This window comes from Mustela erminea, chromosome 5 (genome assembly GCF_009829155.1).
Source record: "Mustela erminea isolate mMusErm1 chromosome 5, mMusErm1.Pri, whole genome shotgun sequence".
NCBI lineage: Eukaryota > Metazoa > Chordata > Mammalia > Carnivora > Mustelidae > Mustela > Mustela erminea.
This window is the reverse complement of record NC_045618.1, coordinates 85,073,494-85,092,824: the sequence shown is the minus strand read 5'-3', so window position 1 is coordinate 85,092,824 and position 19,331 is coordinate 85,073,494. Positions and strand designations below refer to the sequence as shown.

Sequence of the window (19,331 nt, the reverse complement as noted above, 5' to 3'; positions counted from 1 at the left end):
ATAAAATCTTAAAAAAAAAAAAAAGGTTTCAACATATGGATTGGGTGGGGGGGGAGGGGAGGACATAAACATTCAGTCCATTGCAATAATGTAGAGTATTTCCTTTTACTCCCCATTCGGTTTCAATGACCTCCAATCTTATCATCTTACATTACTGAGGTACATTTGCCAAAACTAAGAAACCAATATTAGTATATTATCATTAACTAACCTCCAGACTTAATTCAGATGGAGCTTGTTTTCCCATTAATGTCCTTTTTCTGTTCCAGGATCTAATCCAAGAAAATATGTTGTACTTAATTGTTAAGTCTTCTTAGTGTTGGAGATCTCTGGGGGGTTCAGCCAGTTAAGTGTCTGCCTTTGGCTCAGGTCATGATCCCAGGGTCCTAGGATGGAGTCCCACATCAGACTCCTTGCTCAGCAAGAGCCTGCTTTCCCCTCTTCCTCTGCCTGCCTCTCCCCCTGCGTGCACACATTCTTTCTCTTTCTCTCTGACAAATAAAATCTAGAACAAAAAAAAAGTTTTCTCAATGTCCTCTGGACTGTGACAGTATCTACACTTCCCTTTTTTTTAGAGTTTATTTATTGTTTTTAGTAATCTCTACACCCAATGTGGGACTCAAATCCATGACCCCGAGGTCAAGAGTCACATGCACTTCTATCTAAGCCAGACAGCCACCCCTGTTTTCCCTTTTTTTCATGACCTTTGACAGGTACTTTTGAGGAGTATCAGTCAAGTATTTGAGAATTCCAGAATAATGTTTTAAATGCATAAAATAGGATTATAAAGAAAACAAGTCATATTGAAATATAGGTATTGGAATTTTTTAAAGTTGTGATACAATATCATATGTTTTTTTTTCTTTAGATTTTATTCATTTTTTCACCAGAGAGAGAGAACACAAACAGGGGGAGCGGCAGGCAGAGGCAGAAGCAGGCTCCCTGCTGAGCAAAGAGCGGGATGCGGGACCAACCCCAGGATCCTGGGATCACGACTCAAGCCGAAGGCACACACTCAACCACCTGAACCACTCAGGTGTTGCTCATATGGGTTTCTTTCTTTCTTTTTTTTTTTTTTAAGATTTTATTTATTTATTTGACAGAGATTACAAGTAAGCAGAGAGGCAGTCAGAGAGAGGAGGAAGCAGGCTCCCTGCTGAGCAGAGAGACCGATGTGGGGCTCGATCCCAGGACACTGGGATCATGACCTGAGCTGAAGGCAGAGGCTTTAACCCACTGAGCCACCCAGGCGCCCCATCATATGGGTTTCTTAATTAACACATTAAATAATTAGAATTAGTGGTAAGTCTAGTAACTATCATAACTTTTAAATAGTGGTGAGTATAAACATTATTTCAAGATTTTGTAACATCTGTAATATATCATGAAAATAGCTGTGACTTCTTTTGGTGGCACAGTCTTGAATACTACTGTGGTTTGTTGCCTACAATAAAAGCTATAGAAAATGAAGATGTAAATTTCTTTCCTATCCAGTTCACAGATTCTCTGAATTCTGTGACCTTCATGACTGTCCTAAAAGGGATGGCAGACCAGAAGATGGGAGGAGACTGAGTTCCTGAATATCTACATATAGCAGGGAATCCACTCCCAAACTCTCCTCTCTTGCTGAATACATTTTGCATAAGTAAGAAATAAATCACACAGGGTTTAGGTTTTGGATTTATACCGTTTAGGTTTTGGATTTTTCTATTAAAGCACCTAGCATGATCTTAACTAATATGGCTCTTACCCACTAAACGTGATACATATACATAATAACTAATACAAAGGTACACATATTAGTATTAATTGAAACTTTTTTTTTTTTTTACAAGTAACCAAAAGCTTCACCAAAAAGGGAGATGTTACTGGGAAAGTACTGGAGTATTTCACTGAATACAAAGAGAAGTCAAATCATGAGACTTTTTTTTTTTTTTTTTTTTTAAAGATTTTAAAATCATGAGACTTCTTAAAGGGGACGGGTCTTTGGCTCAAGTCTGCCTGAGCAGCACCAGGGACCTCAGCAGCAGTATTCTGGAGTGCTTTTATCTTATGAAGGCCCTGCCATTAAAGTCACTCAGCTTCCAACTCTATCTCTACATGCCTCTGCTTAAATTCTTTTTTTATCCCTGCTAAAAAAAATTTTTTTTAAAGATGTATTTATTTATTTATCTATTTGAGGGGGGGATGGGGCGGAGAGAGAGAGAAAGAATCTCAAGAAGACTCCCTGCGGAATGTGGAGCCCAACATGGGGCTCAATCCCAGGACCCTGAGATCATGACCTAAGCTGAGATCACAACCTGAGCCTAAACCAAGAGTCTAGCATTCAACTGACTGAGCCATCTAGGTGCCCCTCCCCTCCTAAAATTCTTAAGCAGAGGAATCTGATTGGCCCAGCCAGCTTGAGTCAGCTGCCCTCCTCTGGTCCAATAAGTTGTAACATAGGTTTACTGTCCATGATGGAAACAGGGCTTTGGGGGACCCACTTATCAGGAGTGGGACAGGGTAGTTCTAAGAAAATGATAACAGTATCATAACAAACATCTCAGCTTTTGCCTTATGTCTGATACTCTTTTATGCGCTGTATATGGATTATTTTAAACCTCCTTGAACCCTTTGAGATTGAGTTACATGTTATTTATTATCCTCATTTTGAAGAAAGAGAAAACTTGGGGCGCCTAGGTCGCTCAGTCAATTGAGTCTCTGACTTGATTTCAGTTCAGTTCTTATGGTCATGAAATTGAGCCCCACATTGGACTTTGCGCTGAGCAGGGAGTCTGCTTGAGATTCTCTCTTCCTCTCCCTCTGCCGCTCCTGTTCCTGCTCTCTCTCAAATAAATAAAAAATTTTTTTCTAAAAGAGGGGGGCACCTGGGTGGCCCAGTGGTTAAGCCTCTGCCTTCAGCTCAGGTCATGGTCTCGGGGTCCCGGGATCAAGTCCTGCATCGGGCTCTCTGCTCAGCAGGGAGCCTGCTTCTCACTCTCTCTGCCTGCCTCTCTGCCTACTTGTGATCTCTCTCTCTGTCAAATAAATAAAATCTCTTTTTTTAATTTTTTAAAAATTAAAAAAAAAAAAGGAGAAACCAAAGAACAAAACTGTTTAAGAAAATGTCAAGACTCCACAATAGTTAAATGGCAAAGCTCAGATTGCCATTCAGGATGTCTAACTCCAGACACTATGTTATTGTTGCCATATTACGTATGAAGACACTGGCAGAGAGAGAAAATGGCTCGCCCACAGTTACAAGTCACAAGGCCAGCATCTGAACATAGGAGATGATCCCCAGAGCCATCCTTTCTTAACCATTACAGGTGAGGAAGGAGTGGTGATGGAGGCAACTCTTGGACCAATTTTGAAGGATGAATAGGATTGGAAGAGGCTAAGATGAGAAGAGAAGTCAGTTTAGGCAGTGAGAACAGAGAAGGACCTTATACCACCTACCCATACTGAAATCTGGGAAGCTCTCACTTCTAGACCAGACTAACCTTCGAGTCTTTTCACTATAGTGGGTAGGAAAATTCAGCACCACAAATCAAAGGGTTTCCTAGACCTGCCATTTTATTCTTCATGGAACACAATGACCAAATATTGTTTACACCCACTCCTGAATTGGAAAGCTTCATGTTTCTGGAACTCTTGGACCCAGTTATGTCTGAGCAACAGCACCAAAGGGACAAACAGAAGGGGGTGCCCAGGGCCTATGGCTGATCTCCATGAGGTGTTTTTAGGCCTTTTGTTCTGGGAGCTGGAATTGTTTCCTGATCCCTATACATTTCCTTTCTTGAGACTCCTATGGTAGAGGTTGCAGCCCCCTCCCAGGCTTGCTGGGACTTAACCTCATTAATCTTTGCTGGACAATGGTTCTTGCCCAGCTACCCTTTGATCCTAAACAAGGGGATAAGCTACTCCTAGAAAGATTAAAGCAGAAGGGTGAGAGAGCAGGTTTTCCAAACAAGGCATGGGGTTTGTATACATAACTCATTCTCCTTTATGCAAACATACAGATATCTTTTCAGAAAAGAATGCTGTGACCTTTTGAAATATCTTCTTTAAAACTGTGTGTAAACTCCTAAGAAATAAATTCCCTGAAGTTACTTCATTCTTTTTTTTAAATTGAGATATAATTCACATACTATAACCTGCCCTCTTTTAAAGTATACTATTCAAGGGCACCTGGGTGACTCAGTCAATTAAGTGTCTGCCTTTGGCTCAGGTCATGATCCCAAGGTCTTGGGATCGAGCTCCACATCGGGCTCCCTGCTCAGCGGGGAGTCTGCTTCTCCTCCCTCCGCCTGCTGCTCCCCCTGCTTGTGCTCTCTCTCTCTGTAAAATAAATAAATATTTTTTAAAAAGTAACCATCATAACTATCCAATTCCAGAATATTTTCAACACTGTAAAAAGAAACCACATACCCAGTAGCAGTCACTATTTCTCCCCCAACCCTGCCCAGCCCCTGGCAATTGCTATTTACTTTCAGAGATGTATGTGTGTAAAGAGATAATTTCTTCAACTTCTTCTGAACTTTGTCCTTAAAAACACATCAGGTAAGATCTGTCAGAGCACTTTTTTTTTTTTTTTAAAGATTTTATTTATTTAGGGACGCCTGGGTGGCTCAGTTGGTTGAGCGGCTGCCTTCGGCTTGGGTCATGATCCCAGTGTCCTGGGATCGAGTTCCACTTCAGGCTCCTTGCTCTGGGGGGAGCCTGCTTCTCCCTCTGCCTCTACCTGCTACTCTGCCTGCCCAACTGCGTGCAGGCTCTCTTCTCTCTCTTTGTCTGACAAATAAAATTTAAAAAAAAAAAATTTATTTACTTATTTGACAGAGAGACACCAAGAGAGGGAACACAAACAAGCAGGGGGAGTAGGAGAGGAAGAAGCAGGCTTCCCACTAAGCAGGGAGGCCAGTGTGGGGCTCAATCCCAGGACCCTGGGATCATGACCCGAGCCAAAGGGAGATGCTTAACGACTGAGCCACCCAGGTGCCCTAGCAGAACACATTTGTAACAAATGCTTTACAAAGCATGTTTATAGTGGCACTGGTCTGGCTCAGCTGGAAGAGCGTAAGACTCTTGAGCTCAGAGTCTTGAGTCTGAGCCCCGTGTTGGGGACAGAGATTACTTAAATAAAATTTAAAAAAAAAAAAAAAAGACAAACTATAAATGACTCTTAATCTCACAAAACAAACTGAGGGTTCCTGGGGGGAGGGGGGTGGGGAGAGAGGGGTGGGGTTATGGACATTAGGGAGGGTATATGCTATGGTGAGTTCTGTGAAGTGTGTAAACCTGGCGATTCACAGACCTGTACCCCTGGTGATAAAAACACATAATATGTTTATTTTAAAATAAATAAATAAATAATTTTTAAAAAGAATTTAAAAAAATTTTTTTTAAAAAAGCATGTTTATAGAAACCTGTTAATAGTCCCATGGAACTCTTTTTTTTTTTTTTTTCCCATGGAACTCTTTTTGAAAATTGCCATACCTCACTCAATGTTGCACATAAGAGTACTCAGTCCAGAGGCACTGGCTGCCATCAGGTTATGGTCTCAGGATCGTAAGATTGAGCCCTGGATTAGGCTCCGCACTCAGGCTCAGCAGAGTCGCCTTGAGATTCTCTCTCTCTCTCCCTCTGCCCCTTCCCTGACTCGTGCTTTCTCTCTCTTGCTCTCAAACAAATAAATCTTTAAAAAAAAAAAAAGAGAGTGCTCAATTCAACCACCAAACTGAAGTTTCATCAAGGAAACCTCATCTGGTATTGAAAAAATTTAGACGCCATCTATGTCAGCAGAATGAATGTAATTGCCAACATTAAGGTTAATTATCTGTTCATCAACCAAAAGAATGAAAGGACCCAGCTCTAAAAGTTAATGTGATATGACTCTGACTAAGAGAAGACATGGGATTTCTCAGCTCCTGAATTCAATCTTTAAAAGATGAAAACATATAGCATTGATATCAGTGTGAGTAGAGGGAGTATCCAAAAATGATTTGAAGTTGCTGAGTTTTGCTTTTTGGATTAATCACTTTTTCAGGAGACATCTTGGGTCAACGTCCTTTGCAACAAGGACTTCTAAAAATATCCAGGTTCCGGGACTCCTGGGCAGCTCAGTGGGTTAAAGCCTCTGCCGTCGGCTCAGGTCATGATCCCAGGATCCTGGAATCAAGCCCCGCATCGGACTCTGCTCAGCAGGGAGCCTGCTTCCTCCTCTCTTTGACTGCCTCTCTGCCTACTTGTAATCTCTGTCTGTCAAATAAATAAATAAAATCTTAAAAAAAAAAAAAATCCCAGGTTCCAAAATAAGAAGTGAAAATGTTTCACACACACACACACACACACACACACACACACACGGACATGAAAGAAAAAGGGTGAAAAATCCCTAGAGTAGTAGAATATCTTATGTGAGGGAAGTGTAGCTTTTGTTCTGAAGGCAGAAATTCTTAACTAGAAAAAAAAAAGCAAGAAATGCTTAACTAGAGAAACAATGGGTTATGTGTGGCATAGCGTCCAACAATTTAGTTAATTAACTCTTTTAAAGTTTTTTCAAATTAATTTTATTTCAAAAATTGTTCGGAAGATTTGCACTCTTTGTTTCTGCTTTCTCTGTAGGGCCCGAATCCTCAAGTGAAATAATGGAATATAACAAAAGATGAAAGAAAATATGTCTAAACATACATTTCCCTTCTCCTAAAGCATTTCACATCTGGGAATAGAGGGGTAGGAAACCTTAAATTATTTTAATACCATTTTAATTTTTCTAACTACTTACGAGTGTCATGTGTTAGGCACCTCCCTGTATTTCTTGCAGGTTTCTGTCTCCTCCCTCCCCTGCAGCTCTGTGATGGAGGAATGAGGGTTTCAAATCATCAATATTGAAATACGACTTAGAAATGATTTAACATAATATATATGCTGCTTTTGTTCTAGGCACGGAGCAACACTAAACTGTCCTCTATGTCTCTGTCCTTATCAACTCGTGTTTAAATCAAAAGAGGGCACCTGGGTGGCTCAGTCATTAAGCATCTGCCTTTAGCTCAGGTCATGATCCCAGGGTCCTGGGATCAAGCCCCACATCAGCCTCCCTGCTCAGGGGGAAGCCTGCGTCTCCCTCTCCCACTCCCCCTGCTTATGTTCCCCCTCTCTCTCTTTATTTAAGAGATTAAGATTTTATTTATTTATTTAATAAATAAATTTATTTATTTACTTAATAAATAAAATCTTTAAAAATAAATAAAATAAAATAGGCAAAAGAAAATGTGCTAGACTTCAGTGTAATGGTCTTCGGCTTCTAAAAGGAATTCTTCCAAATAGAATTAGAGGTATGAACATTAATCAATAAATCTGCATGTGCCTTGGGGTCAGGGTTCTGTAGAGATGATGTCACTTTTTCTCTTGGTCCTCAGGCACTATGGTCAAGATTATTTCAGCTGGTCCACGACTGATACTGATTCCCAGGGCTGAATCCCAGGAAAGTGGGAGTTGATTGTGTTTCTCTAAGAGTAATTTTCATCTCTGGAACATTCACTTTTCCACCTTCATTTTCCTGAGACATGACTCTTTATTTTTGATCTTCTATATACGGTATCTGTATTGTTTGTTTGCTTATTGATTTATTTAAATAAAGTGTGGTTTATGAACCACAGCTTCCAGTTGGCCATGCAATCACAAGGGTAAACAACCAATACACTTACAATCATTCTGTACCCATGCAACCGTTCTGTTTTTCACTTTCAGTACAGAATTCAATGAATACATGAGATATTCAACCCTTATTGTACAATAAGCTTTGTGTTAGATGCTTTTTGCCCAACTGTAGCTAATATAAGTGTTCTGAGCATGTTTAAGGTGGGGTAGGCTAAGCTATGATGTTGAATAGGTTAAGTGTATTACATGAAATTTCAATTATGGTATTTGCAGTTTATGATGGTTTTATCAGGTTGTAACACCATCATAAAGTGAGGAAGATCTGTACTATGCCTAGAGACTCCTTATTTTTTGTTGTGAGATCACACATTTCTGTACTGCTCAGTTTATTCGAATTGATGTTTTCTGTTACTTGCAGGTAAACACACCCTGACTGATATAACTGGAAAAAACAGGGTTCAGCAATCTTTCTGTAGAGAATTTTGTTGTAATATAACTCCCAGGGAGAAGGGAAGAATTAGGACCCAAAGGTTGTCCAAAACAAGAAATGGTCTAGAATTCGAGGAAATGAGGAGTTGATAAAAATACATTTTGGTGAAACTTTCTTTGATGAGAACATGATAAAAGGCATTAAACAGTTTTCTTCTAAATCTAATTAAATAATCATCATTTCAGTTTTTTTAAGTTTTTCTTCTAGAAAAAAAGTCGGTTTTTGTTTGATAAAAATGTTCAAAGCAAATATATTTTTTTATTTTCCCAAAATTTAAAAGTGACTTGTTTATTATTCTCTAAAAGTTTACTTTTCTCTAAAATCTTCCAGTACGTTTGTTTTTGAAACACTATTTAGTATCTACTCCAAACTGTAATATTTTATTTTTATGTAACTAAATCTATGAAATAATCAGATTGTGAGTGGCGCCTGGGTGGCTCGGTGCGTTAAGCCTCTGCCTTTGGCTCAGGTCATGATCCCACGAGCCCTGAATCGGGCTCTCTATTGGGCGGGGAGCCTGCTTTCTCCTCTCTCCCTCTGCCTGCCTCTCTGCCTACTTGTGATCTCTGTCTCTCAAATAAATAAATAAAGTCTTTAAAAAAAAAATCAGATTGTGATTCAACACAATATGCTTGTGAAATTTATATAGAAGCAGGTAATTTCACAAAAATCTATTAAAACAATATGAAAAATTGATTATTTGGCTAAAAGTACTAGGGAAGGAGATCCTGTCGGGGGAGAGCACAGTCAGTTAAGCAACTAACTCTTGGTTTTAGCTCGGGTCATGACTCAGTCAGGGTTCTGGGATCGAACCCCATGTCAGACTCCACGCTTGGTGTGGGGCTTTCTTGGGATTTTCTCTCCCTCTCTCTCTGCCCCTCCCCGTCATGCTGTGTGTGTGTGTGTGTGTGTGTGTGTGTGTGTGTGTCTCTCTCTCTCTAAAATAAATAAATAAATCTTTAAAAAATAATACTAGAGAAGTGGTTCAGTTTTAATATCTTCTCAATTTATTCTGTAAGTAGCAGAAAAATCTGTTGTGTGAGCTAATTTTAATCTCTTTTCCTTTGATATTCCTTAAACTCTGCAACTGCCTTTTTTTCTTTTTAAAGATTTTATTTATTTATTTGACAGACAGAGCTCAAAGGTAGGCAGAGAGGCAGGCAGAGAGAGAGAAGGAAGCAGGCTCCTCGCAGAGTAGAGAGCCTGATGTGGGGCTCAATCCCAGGACCCTGGAATCATGACCTGAGCCGAAGGCAGAGGCTTAACCCACTGAGCCACCCAGGCACCCCTGTAACTGCCTTTCTGATAGTTGTTAGTATCTGTTACTGATAATTCCTTCTTATCATTTACAAAGTATAGTTGGAGACCTTTACCTAGATAGATAGGCTCAGGTATTAATGAATAACTTTATTATTTCAAGGTTGGGTTCTCTACTCATGTGAATTTTCAGTCACTGATTTTTTTTTTAAAGATTTTATTTATTTATTTGACAGAGAGAGACACAATGAGAGAGGGAACACAAGCAGGGGGAGTGGGAAAGGGAGAAGCAGGCTTTCCACAGAGCAGGGAGCCCGAAGTGGGGCTCAATCCCAGGACCTGAGCCAAAGGCAGACGCTTAATGACTAAGCCATCCAGGCGCCCTCAGCCATTGATTTTCTTTTAAGATTTTATGTATTTATTTGACAGAGAGAGATCACAAGTAGACAGAGAGGCAGGCAGAGAGAGAGGGGGAAGCAGGCTCCCCGCCGAGCAGAAAGCCGAATGCAAGGCTTGATCCAGGACTCTGAGACCATGACCCGAGCCAAAGGCAGAGGCTTAACCTACTGAGCCGCCCAGGTGCCCCATCAGCCATTGATTTTAACTGCAGTAATTATTAAATGTCTCTGTTGATAATGTTATTTGGCTACTCTTTTTTTTTTTTTTAAGATTTTATTTATTTATTTCACAGACAGAGATCACAAGTAGGCAGAGAGAGAGAAAGGGAGGCAGGCTCCCCACTGAGCAGAGAGCCTGATGCGGGGCTCAATCCTAGGACCCTGGGATCATGACCTGAGACGAAGGCAGAGGCTTTAACCGGCTAAGCCACCCAGGCGCCCCTTGGCTACTCATATTTTAAATCTTGCTTTTAACTAGTGATTTCTAAGTTTAACATTTGATAATTGGAGTGTTTCTGTACAATGTTTCCGGTCTTGGCTTGAGTCTTGAAACCCTTGGTTAATGATCAGAGACATTTAGGTGGTCCTAGGTGACACTTCTCAATCTTTGTCCATAGGACACACTTACCCTCCTATCAGCTGTATGCAAATCCCATTCATTAACTGTAGCTCCATTTGGATTGAAGGCATTACCTTCAATCCAAAAACAAAATAGGAAATATTGGTACTTTTCACCAACAACAGATTACTAGAACATTCCTCCTGACACTTCATCACACTATACTGACACCGCATGATGCCTCATGACTCCCAGTGGAAAAAAACACTCCTCCAGTAGTTACTACAATGCACTGGAAAACAAGAAACAAAAGACAAAAAATAAAGCCACGCCCCACCCAAGTGGAGAATAACCCTTGTTTGGGCAGTAACTTAATTTCTCTATGCCTCAGTTCTCCTTACATACAAAATGAAAGCTACAAGAAGTTCTCAAGAAATTATTAATAGTTTAACATTATTTTTGTAAGAGCTTCAATTCAACAAGATAGGACAGAGGGCCTGGCAGAATAGGGAGAGAGTCAAGTGTGGAGTCCTTAAATGCTAGGCGGAGGAGTTGGACCTTAATGTAATAAAAATGTGTAAAGATCATGGACAGGGTTAGCAGCCTTATCATTGATGTCTGTGTCTTAGGAGGAAAACTGGAGGGGCACCTGAGTGGCTCAGTCGGTTAAGCATCTGCCTTCAGCTCAGGTCATGTTCCCAGAGTCCTGGGATGGAGCCCCACCATTGGGCTCTCTGCTCAGCGGGGAGCCTGTTTCTCTCTCTGCTTGCTGCTCTGCCTGCTTGTGCTCCTCTCTCTCTCTCTGTGTCAAATAAAATCTTAGGAAGAAAGAAAGAAAGGAAGGAAGGAAGGAAGGAAGGAAGGAAGGAAGAGAAAGAACGAACCACTGGTGGCAAGATGTAGAACGAAGGAGAGAGATGAAAATAAGAAAAGTTAAGAGAGTATTGCAAGGGTTCAGGCAGATACTGAGGGTAATTGCTGTGGACGGGAGGAGAGGGAGGATTGGGACTAATTTAAGAGATGAGACAATAAATTACAGATGCAACAGAATCTGTTACTAAATGGAGTGAGGAGTGAGGGAGAAGGAAGGATTTGAATAGGACTTGGAGGTTTCTGGTCTGAAAAGTGGAAGCATGCCGATACCATTAAGTGACTGGAAGCACAAGGATGGCATGTACATTTGCCCGTGTGTCCGCGTGCGTAAAAGGTGACATGGGGCAAAGGTTAAGGAATGATTTTGTCCCGTCCTTTAAATTGCCTGTGGACACCCATGTGGTGCTGTCCGGCCGGACAGTTAAGAGTAGGTCTGGAGGCGCTCGTTCATAAAAAGGAAAGAAATGCTCTTGTAACGGGAACAGCTCACTTTTATAGTTCTTAACCATTAGCACCCTAAACCCTGAGGTTATTACCTCACCAACCGTAAAAGCTTGATTACAGCTCACTGTGCGAAGGCCCTTAGTTCCCACAATTTCTATAGGCAAAATATTAATTGTGATTAATTATTGTGTGGCATAATACAAAGACTAGGCGATTTATTTGGCTTCCGGAGGACGCTCGTTTTTTTTTTTTTTTCCCCGCTGCAGCCCTAAGGGAAAGGAAACTGGACAGCTCCCCAGGTGGCATTCGGCGCCTTCCGGGTCAGAGCCGGCCAGCCGCGACCTGCCCGCAGCCATGTGGGTCTGGGCCTACGGGCCCTTTCCGACTGGGGTGCTCCAACCTCGGGCGGAGGGCCCTGCTTTCCCCCTTCCCGCAGCTTACCGCCCCCGGCCCCCCGCGCCAGGGCGGGGCGGGGCAGGCTGCTCCGAGACCCCGCCTCCTCCTGCCGCCACCAGCCCCGCCTCTCCCGCTGCTGCCGGCTCCCTCCGGCCCCGCGGTGCGGTGCGCGCGTGCGCTGGCCCTCGCCTCGGAGCAGCCATGATGGTGGGTGTTCCAGCGGCGCCGAGCCCCGGGCGCGCGGTGGGGGCGGCGGGCGCGGGGCGGGCGCGGGGGCCGCGCCGGCCTAGCACTAATGTCTCCCTTTGTGTCTCCCCAACTCCATCTTTTCCCCTGGTGCGCCGGGTCCGGCGACCCCGCAGGAAGGCCTGGACGACGGCCCCGACTTCCTCTCGGAGGAGGACCGCGGAGTAAGTTCTGCCTTCTTCTCGCTCACGGGACCCTTTCGCCCCCGCCTTGGCCCCTGGGTGTGGTACCAGGAAGGGTCCCCAGTCGCGCGGCACCTTGTCTCCGGCGTCCTCCTTTCGGTTTCCTCGCTGCACCGCGCCCCGCCCTCTTGCAGCCGTTCCTCCCTCGGGGGCGCTCGGTTCTGATTTCCTGGGGACCCACAGCAGCTTTCCTGTCCCCCGCCCCGCCTCAGACCCTCCCTTGGACCTCCTCCCCCGCCCGGCTTGGGGCGCAGGTGGGAAGTGGAAGTGGAGGTCGGAGCTGGATCCTTACCCCCCAGCCCCCGACGCTTTGAGGGGCTATGAAAACCCATTCTCAGACCTTTGTGGTGGCACCCTCAGTTTTCTCCCGTTGTGGACGTCGAACCCGCTGCCTCCCACTTTTCTCACCTTCTAAAACAGAGTACAGGCTTTTTGTAAATTACCCGTTTGCAAGGAATTTTACGGTTGCCGAACCTTAACTCTTCTTCAGTATCGTACCAGATTTTGCAAAGTGCTGGAAGCTCATGGTGCCTTCACGTTTCTTAATATCCAAAAACATACATTTTTTTTGCGGAGTTCCCGCGGTGGTGGTTTGAGGCCAGTTGCCTGCCACTTAAGAAAAGGCCTCCAGGCTCTAATTCCTCCCTCCTGTTGTCTCCCCTCTTTTGCCTTGTCTGAAGCTGGGGGAGGGGGGTACGTTGTACAAGTAAGCGCTTGAATAATATTGATATATGGTGATTGCAGCTCAGCAAGGTTCCTCGGGTCCATCACATTTAACAGCCTGCACTTCAGTTTCCCATTTTGCCTTTACTTATTCATGTTCGGTAATGTGAAAGACACATCAGTTAGTCGATTTTTGGCAGGTGACAAAATATTCTTGTAGGATATTACTGTTTTTTAAATAAAAGATGAGGTAGTTAGTATTAACTGGCGAGCTTTATAAAGTTTTCAGATGGTAAGAAGGATAACGGGGCTGCCTACTTTTATAAATGATGTTTTAATAAATTTCTCAGTTTACACAAAAGCATCATTTAGAATTTGGTGTGTGAAAGCATCATATAGGATTTCTGATTATTTCTAAAAAGTTTAGTTTCTAGTGAGTTTTAAAAAACTGTAGATGTGTATCTATATGTTCTGGGATAAGACAGTAGCATTAGATGGCCACTTAAAAATTACATTTTGGTGGTGCACCTGGGTGGCTCAGTGGGTTAAGCCGCTGCCTTCGGCTCGGGTCATGATCTCAGGGTCCTGGGATCGAGTCCCGCATCGGGCTCTCTGCTTGGCAGGGAGCCTGCTTCCTCCTCTCTCTCTCTCTGCCTGCCTCTCCATCTACTTGTGATTTCTCTCTGTCAAATAAATAAATAAAATCTTTAAAAAAAAAAAAAAAAAAAACTGTAGATGTGTATCTATATGTTCTGGGATAAGACAGTAGCATTAGATGGCCACTTAAAAATTACATTTTGGTGGTGCACCTGGGTGGCTCAGTGGGTTGAGCCTCTGCCTTCATCTGGGGTCTTGATCTCTGCGTTTTGGGATCAAGCCCTGCACCCTGCTCTCTGCTCAGCAGACAGCCTGCTTCTCTCTCTCTCTCTCCCTCCCTCCTTGCCTCTCTGCCTGTGATCTGTCTCTCTGTCAAATAAATAAAATCTTTGAAAAATTACATTTTGGATTTTAAAATAGGAAAGACAGTAGAGTTGTGTAATAAAAGATTAATTGATTATAGTACAATTAAACTGATTTTTCTAAATATAAAGCAGTTGGCATTCTTTATTTAGATGACTTTGTCTCTAATTTTTATGGTCTACCAGAAAAAGCAAACAGAATTTGCTCTTTTGTAAAATCTGGCTAATGTTCAATAAAAGTATTAATTTTTTGAGTATTTATTTTGATATGAAAAGCAGAGTATTTTCTAGTTAATATTTGCTTTCATTGCCTTACGCCTTTGGTAAGATTTGTTTATAAAACTTGAAGCACATAATGTAATATATTTAAAAACTTTTTTCATGTATAACAAAATTAGAGGGAAAGAGAGACAAAGAGCCTGCCTTACCAGAAGGAAATGAAAAAACGTTACCATGAATTACAAAGCATTTAGGTTGTCATGGTTAATATGTATATATGTCCAGTTCTTCCTTATTCCTTGTCTTGTGGAAATGGGTGAATCATAGTAATAATTATAGGTGGGCACTGTGTTAAGTACTGTATAAGCATTATTTCATTATATTCTCTCATCATCCTTATGAAACTTTTAGTATTCGCCTTTTACAGATAAGAAATCTGAACCTTGGGGAAACTAAGTAAGCGGTGTAAGGTCACACAGCCAATGAGGGGGAGAGGTGGACTTTAAACTAAACCATGTTTCTGATACCAGGGCCAGTATAAGTATTTCTCAAAGTGACCTTGAAACATTTGCTTCAGAATCACCTGGGGTGTTTGGAAAATAAAACAAGTTTCTGGGCCCTGCCCTAGTAAATCAATCTCCCAAAGTAGGGAGAAGGACAGATTAATACTTCTTTTTTTAAATCCTGTGTAATTGTCATTTACTACTTTTTCAACAAGCACCCAAGAAGATTCTTTTGTGCACTGAAGTTTGATTACAACTTCATAGTTACTCTGCTGTTTCATCATTCAGGAACAAATATCTGGCCTGTTTAAATTTCCTTATATTGTGTTTGCTCTGATAGAAATAGATTGCCATAATTAGAACTTTTAGACATTGTACTTTTATTTTAGGTTATTGTGTTCAGCCTTTTAAGAAACTTTTGAGAGAGAAAAAGCATGAAGTGCATGTATCAATAGGAAATTTTTTTTTAAGATTATTTATTTTTTTTTTTTGATGGGATCACAAGTAGAGAAGCAGGCAGACAGAGAGAGGGGGGAAACAGGCTGGAGCCCTATGCAAGACTCTATCCCAGGACCCTGAGATCATGACTCAAGCCGAAGGCTGAGGCTTTAACCCACTGAGCCACCCAGGTGCCCCTCAATAGAAATTTTGATATAAGTCACAGACTCAAAAATAATGTAAGCATTCCTACAGAGCAACAAGTAAGCAAAATTAAAGTTAATACTTTTAAATACATTCTTAAGCAGCCTTAAATTTTCATCATGATTTTTGGATCAGAAGAGAATCTTACTGCCTTAAAAAAAATACTGAATTGTGAAAACTTAAAAAGCAGGCTTTAAGAAATACACAATATTGAAAATTACTGGCCACTCTTCAGCCATACCTCTACATAATAGGCCATTTTTCCCCAAAACGAAGGACAGTAACATATTATTTAGTAAACAAATGAGCCCTTTGAACTGGACACAGTTTGCTCAGATGTGCTTGTTAAATAAAAGCAGTAAGTGCCAACACATTGTTGGCAGAATTTGCTTAGCATTTGCTTTTAATTGTAAATAATATGTTTACTGTTTTTAGAATTACTTCAGGTGGAGTAACTACCCCTCTTCTGGATTCCTAGCCTTCCTCCTCCCTCTTTATCTCTCATCTTTGTTATATTATCATTTTCCAGTCACGCAGGCAAGAAACTTCTGAATCCTGTCCTTCATCTCCATATCAGAATAGTCACTGAGGCCAGTTAATTTCTTTTTTTCTTTTTTTTTTTTTTTAAGGTTTATTTATTTGTCACAGAAAGTGCACAAGCAGGGGGAGCGGCAGGCAGAGGGATAGGCAGGCTCCCCGCTGAGCAGGGAGCCTGATGCCTTGGGATCATGACCTGAGCCGAGGGCAGACACTTAACTGACCCAGGTGTCCCCAAGGCCAGTTAATTTCATCTCAAAAATGTTTAGCCCATCTTTAATGAGTAAGGACCCCCTTAATGTCCTTGCTATTTGTTACCTGTCATTAGTCTCTGTATCCTTTCTGTCTACCTTCCAGTCCAGCTTGACATTAAAGTTTCCTGACTTTAAATGATTAAATCATATAACCACACTAGTCAAAAGCATTTACCTGGACCCAGTTCTTCTTGCAGTAAGGTTCAAACTCCTTGGGCTAGCATTAAACACCGTTCATGACATTTTCAGGCTGGCTTCATTTCTCAGTATTTCTGTCACACTAGACATATTCTAGTCTGCTTGTCATTGCCAGGGTACTTTAATGTCTGCTTTATCCATGCCTATTAATGTGGCAGAGTGTTGTTGTTTTTTTTCTCACCTTTTTTTTTTTTCCACTTGAAATTTGATTTATCTTTGAAGACTTGGCCACATGTTGGCATTTTCTTTGGTACCTGCACAGCATTTAGTTTGAGCATATTCCACATTTATTGATACTTAAGATAAAAATGTGACATCGATTATGTTGGCAAAGGAAAAAGAGAAAGTTCCTGCCTTAAGACCATCACAGTGTAGTGGCAGACTTATGGTAAAGTGCCATAGAAGTACAAAGGAGGGAGTGTTTGCTTTTGGGAGAAGGGACGTAGTGAAGCCATAATGATAACTGCATACTGACTTAGCATTCACTGTGGGCCAGGTACTTTCCATATACTCACTCAATTCTCAAATCCCTGTTTAGTAGCTGCTACTTTCTAGTTTGGAAAGGAGATCTGAGGTTCAGAGAGATTAAATAATTTGCCCAAGGTTGTAACAACCAATATGAGCTGAAGTCAGACTCAGGCAGTCTAGCTCCAGGTCTGGCATTTTTTTAACTGCTGTGCTGTTACCTAAATGAGCTAAGCCTTAAATATTGACCAGGAATTTTGTAGGCTCTCATGGAAGGGGAAGGCTTGCCAGCAGAGTGGGTAGCCTGGGTAGGTAATTTGGTTCCACCTGGAGCACTTGTTCTCACAGGAAGCAAGGGTAGATAATGGATAGTATAGATCAAGTGTAAATTGCATAATAATTAAGATTCCAGGCAGTGGGAAGTCCTTGGGGATTTTAAGCTGTGAAAGACCTATGCCTAGATGAAAATAGCACTGTAGATTACTCTGATGTAGAGGTTGATTCTTTCTTCCACAAAGCAGAGAAGCCAGTTAACAGGCTGTTGTAATAGTCCAGATGAAAAATGATGAAGGTATAATTAAATCAGAAGGGAGGATGAAGGAAGGGACATAGCAAAGAGATGCTTAGGAGGTAGAATTGGTGGGGTATAGTGACTGTAGAAGTACATGGGCTGGGCAGAGGAGAAGGAGAAAATGAGGAATGCAGGGTAAAAGAACTGAGGTAGATAAAATGTTTGGTTTCATATATGTCGGATTTGAAGTACCTATAAGGTAGGTATCTGATCCCTTTCCTGAAAGGGTGAGGATTGTGTCTTTTCACTGCTCTATCCCTAGCTCCTAGGACAGTGGTTTTGCACATTGAAGGCACTCTGGTTTTTTTGTTTGTTTGTTTAAGATTTTATTTATTTATTTGACAGAGAGAGTGATCACAAGTAGGCAGAGAGGCAGACAGAGAGAGGGGGAAGCAGGCTCCCTGCTGAGCAGAGAGCCCGATGTGGGGCTTGATTCCAGGACCCTGGGATCATGACCTGAGCTGAAGGCAGAGGCTTTAACCCACTGAGCCACCCAGGCGCCCTGGCATTCCATTGTTTAATAAGCGAGTACTTGTAGGCAGATATGTCTAGTTGGTACTGCGAAAGCATGATTGGGAATTTAAGAGGTTTGAATTGATGATAAATACTTAGGAGTTACAGTCGAGAATGGCTGAGATTGCCCAGCTTAGATAGCACCTGTGGAAACCAACATTTAAGGATTATAGGGAAGAACAGATCGATTGACAGGGCTGAAAGAAGTAGGAGGGATATGAGAGAAGTCCCCAGAAGTTGAGAAAGTTTAAAGGAATTAAAATGATCACTAAGGCAAAAATACTGCAGAGAGGACAAGAAGAGTAAAAAGTTACTGGATTTAAAAATTAGTGTGTGAAGGATTTGTGAGACAGAGTCTAACCTTAACTAGAAGAGCAGTGTATGAGCAGGTCCTAAAGCAGACAGCAAAGTTAAATGCTCGGGTGAACAGATGGACACTGCTTATGAAAAAGTGGAAAAGATGATGAGGTTAGATTTTTTTTTTTTTGTAAGAGAGTTTATTGATAGGTCTGAGGGAAAACAGCTGCTAGTGTTGTTTCTTTGGGATGTGGGAAACCAGGTCACTTGTTGAGAGAGGGGTGGAAATTTAGAGGGTTGAAGTAGAAGTTGAGAGTAGTTGCTGAAGGGAATCAGAAGGGGAGCTGAGCAGGTCTATTCAAGAGGGCTGAGTGGTATTAAGAGCCGATGCAAATCGAAGACCATTAATTTTGTAGTAGACCAGTATAAACAATTGTGACTTTTCTGTAGCCATACCAGCAGCTCAGAAAGCAAAGGCCATTGTTGAATTGCTCCTGAGTGTGGGAATTTATAAGCCAGATATGGCAAAAAGAGCAATGAGAGTTGACAGGACCAGTAAGAAAGATAGTGGAGTGACGTATCATGCAGTAGTGTGGAAGAGGAGAGAAGCAGAGAGGGTAACACACTGCAGACGCATAGAAGGTCACACACTGGGAGATACTGATAAGGTTAAATTGTGCACAGGGTACAGTCTGTGAGGAAGAAAAATGGGAAGTACTTCTTTTGGTTTGATTGTCTCCCTCACTACCAGTTTCTTGAAGGCACAGCTTTTTGTTCACCTTACGTGCTCCACAGTACCCGAGATAGCTGTTTGAAATACATTAAAATGAGGTGAAAAATTGATTGTTTGGTTAAAAGTACTAGGGAAGGGGTTTCTAGGTGGCACAGTTGGTTAAGCATCCGGCTCTTGGTTCTGGTCATGATCTCAGAGTCCTGAGATCCAGCCCCCGTTGGGCTCCACACTTGTTGAGGTGTCTGCCCTGCCCCTCACTCATGCTCTCTCCCTCTCTCAGATAAGTGG

The 19,331-nt window shown here is 41.9% G+C and overlaps 1 protein-coding gene and 1 long non-coding RNA gene across 2 annotated transcripts in view; one reads left to right on the top strand and one right to left on the bottom strand.

Annotated features, from left to right (window-relative positions):
* LOC116591265 overlaps positions 1-10,465 on the bottom strand; it is a 44,098-nt gene extending 33,633 nt beyond the window's left edge. The window contains exon 1 of the long non-coding RNA XR_004285918.1: positions 10,418-10,465. This is a non-coding gene — a long non-coding RNA (uncharacterized LOC116591265). The remainder of the gene's footprint in view (positions 1-10,417) is intronic.
* Positions 10,466-11,984: 1,519 nt separating this feature from the next.
* Positions 11,985-19,331, top strand: part of SNX6 (sorting nexin 6) — a 63,208-nt gene continuing 55,861 nt past the window's right edge. Inside the window, exons 1-2 of the mRNA XM_032344014.1 lie at positions 11,985-12,268; positions 12,424-12,471. Of these exons, the coding sequence (XP_032199905.1) occupies positions 12,020-12,268; positions 12,424-12,471 (297 nt within the window). The 5' untranslated portion in view covers positions 11,985-12,019. The remainder of the gene's footprint in view (positions 12,269-12,423; positions 12,472-19,331) is intronic.